Source organism: Antrostomus carolinensis, unplaced genomic scaffold (assembly GCF_000700745.2).
Source record: "Antrostomus carolinensis isolate BGI_N321 unplaced genomic scaffold, ASM70074v2 scaffold6264, whole genome shotgun sequence".
NCBI lineage: Eukaryota > Metazoa > Chordata > Aves > Caprimulgiformes > Caprimulgidae > Antrostomus > Antrostomus carolinensis.
The window spans coordinates 37,150-45,497 of NW_010308585.1; the positions used below are offsets into that span (position 1 = coordinate 37,150).

General features: G+C 52.0%; 1 protein-coding gene across 1 annotated transcript in view; it reads left to right on the forward strand.

Moving 5' to 3' along the window:
• Window positions 1–8,085, forward strand: part of CYTIP (cytohesin 1 interacting protein) — an 8,452-nt gene extending 367 nt beyond the window's left edge. The window contains exons 2-8 of the mRNA XM_010165811.1: window positions 1,370–1,419; window positions 1,722–1,776; window positions 4,273–4,375; window positions 4,511–4,604; window positions 4,706–4,775; window positions 7,074–7,140; window positions 7,616–8,085. Coding sequence (XP_010164113.1) covers window positions 1,370–1,419; window positions 1,722–1,776; window positions 4,273–4,375; window positions 4,511–4,604; window positions 4,706–4,775; window positions 7,074–7,140; window positions 7,616–8,085 — 909 coding nt within the window. The remainder of the gene's footprint in view (window positions 1–1,369; window positions 1,420–1,721; window positions 1,777–4,272; window positions 4,376–4,510; window positions 4,605–4,705; window positions 4,776–7,073; window positions 7,141–7,615) is intronic.
• Window positions 8,086–8,348: the final 263 nt, after the last annotated feature.

Below are 8,348 nucleotides of genomic sequence, written 5' to 3' on the forward strand. Positions count from 1 at the left end.
TTCTGGGGCTGCCGTGGAGTTGCTGTGCCACCAGCAGTGTGGGAAGGTCCCAAGAGGAGCGAGCGAAGGGGTTGATCTGCTGGTGGGGGCTTGGGCGTGTGAAGGTTCCTTACCGTGCACGGGGCTGCTCCCTCCTCTCCTTTCTCCCCCCTGTAAATGCACGTTTATACAGTTGGTGTTTCTGTAGGTGTCACACTGTGGTGTTGCTTTGTACTGCCGCAGCCTGAGCTGTGTGGTTATATTGATACTGGGGAGTGGAGTCAAACCCAGTTGGTGGCTGGTCACCAGTGGTGTTCCCCAGGCTTGGTACTGGGGTCAGTCCTGCTTGAATGTCTCCATCAATGATCTGGATGAGGGGATGGAGGGCACCCTCGGTCAGTTTGCAGACGACACCAAGCTGGGTGGGAGTGTGGATCTGCTGGAGGGTTGGGAGGCTCTGCAGAGGGAGGACCAACTGCAGGAGGTTCAGCCAGGACAAGTGCCAGGTCCTGCCCTTGGGTCACAACAACCCCTGGCAGCGCTCCAGGCTTGGGGAGGAGTGGGGGGAGAGCTGCTGGGCAGAGAGGGACCTGGGGGTGTTGGTGGACAGGGGCTGAACATGAGTCAGCAGAGTGCCCAGGTGGTCGAGAATATACAACCTGAATTTTTCTGCTTATTCTCGTGGTTTTTCACAGCAACCCCTATCGCCCTGCAAAGCACCCTCCTGCCGCAGGGTGTTCCCCTGGCATGGCTACGGGGGTCTTCTGGCCAAGTGACTTCTGGTGCCAGATCTTGCTCTCCCTCTGACGTAGGTTCTTGTGAGTTTCTGGAAGCTAATTGTGAAGATCCCAGATTATCACCCCTGTGCAAAAAAAAAAGCCTTGCATTGCTTTATTTTCTGTTGACTGCTGGCAGCTCAGCTCTCAATTTTAACTCATCACAGGAAAGACTGGATAGAGAGTGGGTAATTTTTTTTCAAATAAAGTTGGAACAGCTGCTGTGTTACCATCTCCCAGTGAGGATGCCCAGACGTTTTCTGGAGGTGAACCATTGAAACAATATTATGATATGCTAAGGGTACCCATGAGTTTTTTTATTTTGGAAAACTCAATTTTATATTTAAAAGGTTTGGAAAAATGAAAGAGCTGATATATTGGCAGCTTTCCAGGGCTTAATTTCCAACATAATAAAATTAAACATTAATTCCTTCAGGAACCCCCTCTTGCAGGTGGCTGCCGTGCTTCACACCAGGATGTGTTGCAGTTGATGCTTCATCTTGCAGCAATGCCCGTTCAATGTTTTAGTTCTTCTCTAAACTGCTGCTTTTAGCCACTTACCTCAAAGAACCGTGATCCTACTGACCCTTTTCCACTCCGATTTCTGGTTGCAGCTTGCCTTAACCAGATCCAGCTCCTTGGGTGACTTCTCCAGGCCACAAAGGTAAGAAGACATCCTTCCATGATCACGGTGATTGGCTTACCCAGCACCAACGTGTGTCCTGGGGATCGTCCCGTTTAGCAGCCCTGGTGGGACAAGAATGCAGGGCAGAGAGTGGGACATGCAGGGGGAATGGTGACATTTAAATTGACCCAGGACAGCGCAAGCGTGGGCAGTGTGTGTCTGAGGGACAGTGTGCTGACACCCTGCCAGCGCAGGGACACGATGGTTTGGGTTAGAAATGCAGAGTGCACGCAGCCTGGCACCCCAGCATTCATCTGGAATTCCCTGTGCTCTTCTTGCAGACACCTCGTCGCGATATTAAAAGAAGATAAAGAGATGTTTGGGTTTGAAATCCAGGTAAGACTTAAATGACAAGTCGATTAATTTAATTCATTTAACCCCAGAAATAAAATATGGTGCAATCTCTTAAATGTCTCATCCCTGAAATTGGGTTAAGACAGCATAAAGCAAAGAAAGATCTGACAGTCACTCATGAAATCTGGAGTGCTGACAGTAATGATACAGAGATAAGAGGCATTTCCAAGGATTTTTCATAGCAAAGGTCACAGATGAGAATTTCTGGCCTTCTCACAAGTCAGAGGGATGAATGCAGGAGAAATTTCAGCCAAATCCAGATGTGAAGCAACAACAATGCCTTCTTACCCACTCAAGTGAATATTTTTTGGGAGAATTGTATGTGAGAATATTTTCATCTAAAAAGAGAGAGATCAAAAAAACTCTATCCAAAAACCACCTTATACTAGCATTTTACTACCTTCTTTAATGTATATAGAGACTGGGTATTTTTGAAGTAGATATACAGCATTGGTATGCCTTTTAATAAATAACTGCTAAGTATGACTTTTTGGGGGCTAAATCAAACAGGAAGAAATTCTGTTAGATGTAAAAGTCAGTAAATCATCACCCAGGAGCACCAGAATCTGATGAGGAGTACTGCCAGCGGGAGGGAGGTTTTTGCTCTGTAGGTTTTCTAAGAAGGGTAACTCCTGGATCAGGAGGGCTGCTGAAATCCCAGTTATGAATAAAAAACAACCCCAGGAAGAGGAGACGGTGTTCTGGGGGCAGCGGGCTGTGGCAATAGCGCAGAGCTGCTTCGTGAGCCCGCGGGACCCTCCCGCTCGCCTCTCTGCTCATTTCCTGCGGTGACAGGGTGTCTCCGAAGCACTTGCCTGTCTCTGCACAGAGGGAAACCAGCACTGTCAGTGACAGCAGTGTGCCAGGAAAAGCTGAGCTCTCTCAGATTTGGTTCTCTGACTAATGAGTGGGTGAGTGTTGGGCTCGTGAACAGTGGAGAGCTTTCAGGAGGAAAATTGAGACAATTAATGGGCTTTTATATAAATTGTGAGGGCAGATTTTCATTATATGTGACATTCTGATTGAAAACAATTGTTCTTGGCGTATTTTCTTCCTGAACATACATTCAGTGTGAGCACTCCACCGGGAAGTCTGGGCTATGGAAAGGCAGCCCCTGTCTGGTACTAGGGATAAGCTGTTATTTAGAAGCCGTAATGTCATCACAGCAAGTTAAATTTAGGCAAACCAGAGTAAGATGATGTGAAACTCCAGGTCTACCATCTGCAGGGAGCTCATGAGAACTGCAGTGATGGCCAAAGGCCAGAGCTTCTGGCATGTTACCGCTTCTTCTCCTCCTTCCTGCTGCTGGGGCAGAGCCTGGGGGCCAGGTGGACACCGCGCAGCTCAACCTGCTGAGATGTTTGCAGAGCAGATGCTCTGGCAGAACGTCTCTCCCCTCACCTAGAAGCTGGGTGTCCCCTCCAAAACCATGTCCCAGCCATCTTCTGCAGCCCATGAGGAAGTGAAGAAGGTACATGAGAGGGAAGTCCACCCTCACGGTTGGAGTGCTTCTCTTGGGGCCATCAGTCATGCCCTGGAGATGTCCCGGTGGCTCCGGTGGGGACATTGAGACACCTCTGTCCAGATGGTCCCAGTGAGGTGTGATGAATCCCATCCTGCGTGTGCAGCTCATGTTGCTCAAGCTGGCCCAGTTTTTCGGGTTGGCAGGTGAGACCTACCACTCTGAAATAGGTCAATAAAAAAAGGTGAGTGTGACCTGCAGCGGCATGTCCTCCGAGACTCTCCTGTTTCACTTGGCACTCTTAGATCAGCCAAAAGTTTGCCTGTTGGTCTGCTGTCTGCTGAAATCCCAGCGCTGGTGTGATGTGGCCACATAAGCTCCAACCTCACCCTGTCTTCACCCCTATTTGTTCCGCGCTGACTGAGAAACCTGGGAGTCTAACAGGACTTCTTGGATCTGGGTTAGTTGTGGCTGTCGTAGGTTTTAGGAAGTTCAGGTTCAATCTTAAATTCTGGTAGGAAGATGTGGCTAGGTACTGATATTTGCATGTAAGCAAGAAGACATTTCCTGTCACTGCAGCAAGACCTGGTGGGGCTGCGTCGCCTCCTCTTGCATTCTTCTAAATATGTGTCAGCACTGACAACCACATGATGGATTTATACCTAGAATTACTCAGTGCCTATTTAAATGTGCGAGTCAAGAATAAAAAGCACCTTTTAGGGAGCATGTTGCTAACAGATATTCTGACTGAAGTGACTGAGTTTTTGATAACGAGTAACCAACTTGCTTTAAAACTAATTTTTGTGAAAACAGTGTCCAGGCAGGTGTCTGCTGACCTCTCCTGTAAGAATGCAATACCTGGTTGTGAGGTCATAACGTTTCGATGTTCTCACTTGTGTGATAACAGACCCTGCTCATCACAGCCTTCTCGTTTCAGAAACGTGTAAAAAGACTATTAATCTTTAAATTGTTTTCCTGGCTTTAATATCAGTGACAGAGATTTTTGGTATTTACAGACTATTCGATTTCCACACCAAAATGACGACTCCCTGGAGGTGTGCACTTGCATCTGCAAAATCCAAGAAGAAAGTCCTGCCCATCTTTCTGGCCTTCAAATGGGTAACTGCTTGTGGTTTTCTCCTGCTCTGGGTGGCCTGATGTTGCTTTTCTCTGGGTCTCTGGGTTACTGTGGAGCCTGTGGAAGGGGTGTGTGAGCTGCAGACACTCACTTTCTCCTCTGTGCACCTCTAACAGGCGACATCCTTGCCAGTATCAATGGCGTGAACACTGATGGTTTTACTCACAAGCAGGTAGTGGAGTTGATAAAGTCTTCAGGGAACTATTTAAGGTGGGCGTCCCTCCTTCACGTGGTTTTCAGCTTTCTTGGAAGCCAAGAAAGTGTCTTGTGCCCCTCTCTGCTTCGGTGCCAACATCCCTTGTTCTTCACAGGTTAGAGACTGTCAATGGGGCCATGTTTCTGCGGAAAATGGAGCTGGAGACCAAGCTGCACGCACTGAAGGTGAGGGAATTAATTAGTTAATCCCGTGTCGAGGGCTGCTGTGGAGCTGCTGATGGGTGGGTGTCCCTGGGGCTGGGTGTCCCTGGGTGTCCCAGCAGCAGGGCAGACACCCGTGTGTCCCCCGCGGCCAGCACCCCCAGCCACTGTCCCTCTCACATTTGCTCTGTACTGCTTTTGTTATATTTTCCCGATACTGTTTTTGCAATATTTCCCCCACCATAATTTCTGTAACTCTAAAACCTTCCGTGGCTGGCTGTGTCCCGGCAGTGCCCGGCTGGGGGATGATCCTGCCCTGGAAGAACACAGCAGCTTGTTTTAAAGGACTCTGTGCTTAGCCTGAAGGGCAGGCAGGCTCCGCAGCCGAGCTCAGGCTCCTTAGGGACGGCACCTCTGAGCCGGGGAACTTCTGCTCCCCCCGCCGAGCGCGAGGCAGCTGGGCTGGGAGCCGGTTTTTGGGTTCCTGCCCCCCGGGGTTCCTCTCTGCTCACCCCTTTAGAGCCACAGGGGGGCTTCCTAACGCTGGACCTTCAACCTGAGCGAGGGGTTCTTCCGTGTGGCAACTGTACGCAGAAACCCTCCTCGCAGGAGTACAGCACTTTACAAAGTGCATTAAAAATTAGTCTGGCTAGAACCCACCTCATGCCAAATGGGTGCCAGGGCTGAGCGGCAGGGACAGGCTTTGCCACGTGTGCCACTGTCTATAGAATGTGAGTCCTGCCATGGGGGTGATGCCACTTTAGTATTTCCCTCATTTAAAACACTGTTTATTGACTCTGGTCTGTGCTGCGTTTACCAGAGCACAGCCCGGGGTGTTGTGATTTGCAGCATGATGCTGCAGGTGATGGGACCAGCAGCCGTGGGGGCTGGAGGGTGAGGAAGGGAGGGGTCCCTGCTCTTTGGCTGGGGGCCGTGGACAGTGTCTTTGTCACCATCTCTACAGCCCAGAAGATGGGCAGGGGTGAGGAGACCAGGGCGAGACCCCCCATGAGCTCTGCTTCCCCTCCAAGGCTCTTTAAGCTGACGAGGGCTGTGGAGGTCACTTTTGGGAATAGTTGGGGGGGCTGCCCCAGGCATTGCTGCCCCACAGCTGTCATCTCCTCTCTGAAGGCAACAAAACTAACCTGTGGGCTGTGGTTGAAGTGGTGGGAGAGCTGAGCCCAGAGCGCTGGCACAAACCCCTGCGTGCCAGCATGGTCCAGTGGGGTGGAGGTGTTGGGAGACTGGTGCCAGCCCAGGTGTTGTGTGGAGCTGTGTGACTGTGTCCCTGGTGCTCGAGGCTGGCAGGAGGCAGGGTGGTGGCTGGGGATGCTGAGACTGGCCATTGAGATGGCTGGTCCAGACATGGTGAGAACTGAGCCAGAGCCAGAGAGTTCCTCACTGTCCTAATGGGAACGCAACAGCAGGATGTTTCCATCCCAGCCATGGTCACTGCTCCATGGCAAGTGAGTCAGTCTGGTCCCTTAGAAATGGACCGTGTCCAGAGAAGGGCAACGGAGCCGGGGAAGTGTCTGGAGCACAAGTGTGCTGAGTTCCCGGCTGAGGGAACTGGGGGTGTTGTACCTGGAGAAAAGGAGGCTGAGGGGAGACCTTCTGGCTCTGTCCAAGTCCCTGGGAGGAGGGTGGAGAGAGGTGGGGGGGGGTCTGTTCAACCAAGGACCAAGGGACAGGACAAGAGGAAATGGGCTCCAGTTGTGGCCAGGGCAGTTGAGATGGGATGTGAGGAAGAATTTCTTTGCTGAAAGGGTTCTGAGGCATTGGAAGGGGTTGCCCAGGGCAGTGGTGGAGTCCCCATCCCTGGAGGGATTGAAGAGTCGTGTAGACACAGTGCTGAGGGACATGGGTTAGTCATAGGGGACTGGTCAGTGTTGGGTTCATGGTTGGACTTGATGAGCTTAAAGGTCTTTCCCAATCAGGAGATTCTGGGATGCTGTGAGGAGGGGGTACCTGTCCCTGGATGGGGACTCCAGAGGTGTGGAGGACAAGAGGAGGACAGCCCATGGGCTGCTGAGCAGAGCGGGTGTCTGTGCTGTGGGGTGAAGGCTACTGCTCTGCTGGTGCCAGGCTTCTGCTTTCCCAGTCACGCCTGTCCCGTACCCCAGCTGAAGCAGCCAGGGCATGAGCAGGGTTCTGCTTTCTGGGAGAACTTTGCTAAACCCCGGGAAAATCATCACAGTAAAGAGAGGGACGTACAAGTGCTTCCTGCAGGTGACCTGTACTTGCTGGTTTGCTGTTTCCTTCACAAGTGTGTGATGTTTCAGTGGAAGCGTGTGGGTGACGATGGCTCTTTCTCCTCCACAGCAAACCCTGCAGCAGAAATGGGTGGAGCTGGGCGCTCTGCTCTCACAGGAACAGCGCTTGCTGCACGGTACGTCCTCCTTTCCGGGTAGGAAACCGCAACGCTGCCGAGTGCTCTGCAGAAACGCTGCCTGATCTGTGAAAAAGCAGTTCTTTAATCTGATTTTCAGCTGCTTTCCTTTCCCCCTGCGCTGGCCCCTGGGAAAGGTTTTTTCCCGGTACTAGTGACTCTGGGTGCTGCTTGACTAACGAAGCCCAAAGGCTTTTGCCGGAGCTCTAGGAAAGGAGCTGATGTGGGGCACAAAGTTTTTTCCATTCTTATTTGGGACTGACAAGTTTGGTTGGTTTTTTACGGGTTGCCCAGGGAGCAGGTTTGGTTCTGTGTGTGGGGGGAAGGCAGGGGTAGCGGGTCCCCCACAGCCTGGAAACAGCTTCCCATGTGGGAAAGGGGCTGATCCTCATGGGGAGATGCTGGGTGTGACGTTCCCCTGTGCCGCTGTGGCCATGAGCCATCACTTACTCTCCTCCTGGGCTTCTGCTCCCAGGGGAGGTGACGGACAACGCTCTGCCGGGTGTGCTGGAGCTGGAAGAGGCCGGCTGGCCGGGCGGCTGCAGCACGCCGGGATCTCTCCTGGGGAAGCCTCGCTTCTCCAGTGAGAGCAGCTCGCGCAGCCGGCTGAGCTCCATGACTGTGGACAGTGAAGACAGCTTCTACCAGAGCGGAGCCTTCGAGGACTCGGCTGCAGAGAGCCTGAGCCGCCAGTCCAGTGTGGACGATGACTGCTTCTTCCCTAGGGATGGGGATGGTGCTGCCGGGAGGTCTTCCCTGCGGAGGAACCGCAGCATCAGCCTGGCCAGCAGCGGGTCCATGTCCCCGCTCTGGGAGGGAAGCAGCTGCACCAGTAGTTTTGGGACCCTCCCACGGAAAAGCAGGAGATCCAGCATCCGAAAGCATCTGTTCAAATTCATTCCGGGCCTGCACCGGGCAGTGGAAGAGGAAGAAAGTCGGGTGTGACATTGCACGTGTCATCCTTGCTGCCTGGGGCTCTGCTGTGTGGCTGGGACCCAAGGTGGCAGCTCACCCAGACACGTGCGGTGGGTGACACGGGTGACACTGCGTTTTTCCTCTCCTCACACAACCTCGCAACAGGACTGATGGTATTTAAAATGCTCTAGGTTTTTTGTAATTATTTTAATTTTTAATCAGAACACACTGTGGACCACTTCATTAAGGTGAAAAATGACAAACTCTGAAATGTGAAGAACCTTTGCAGCACT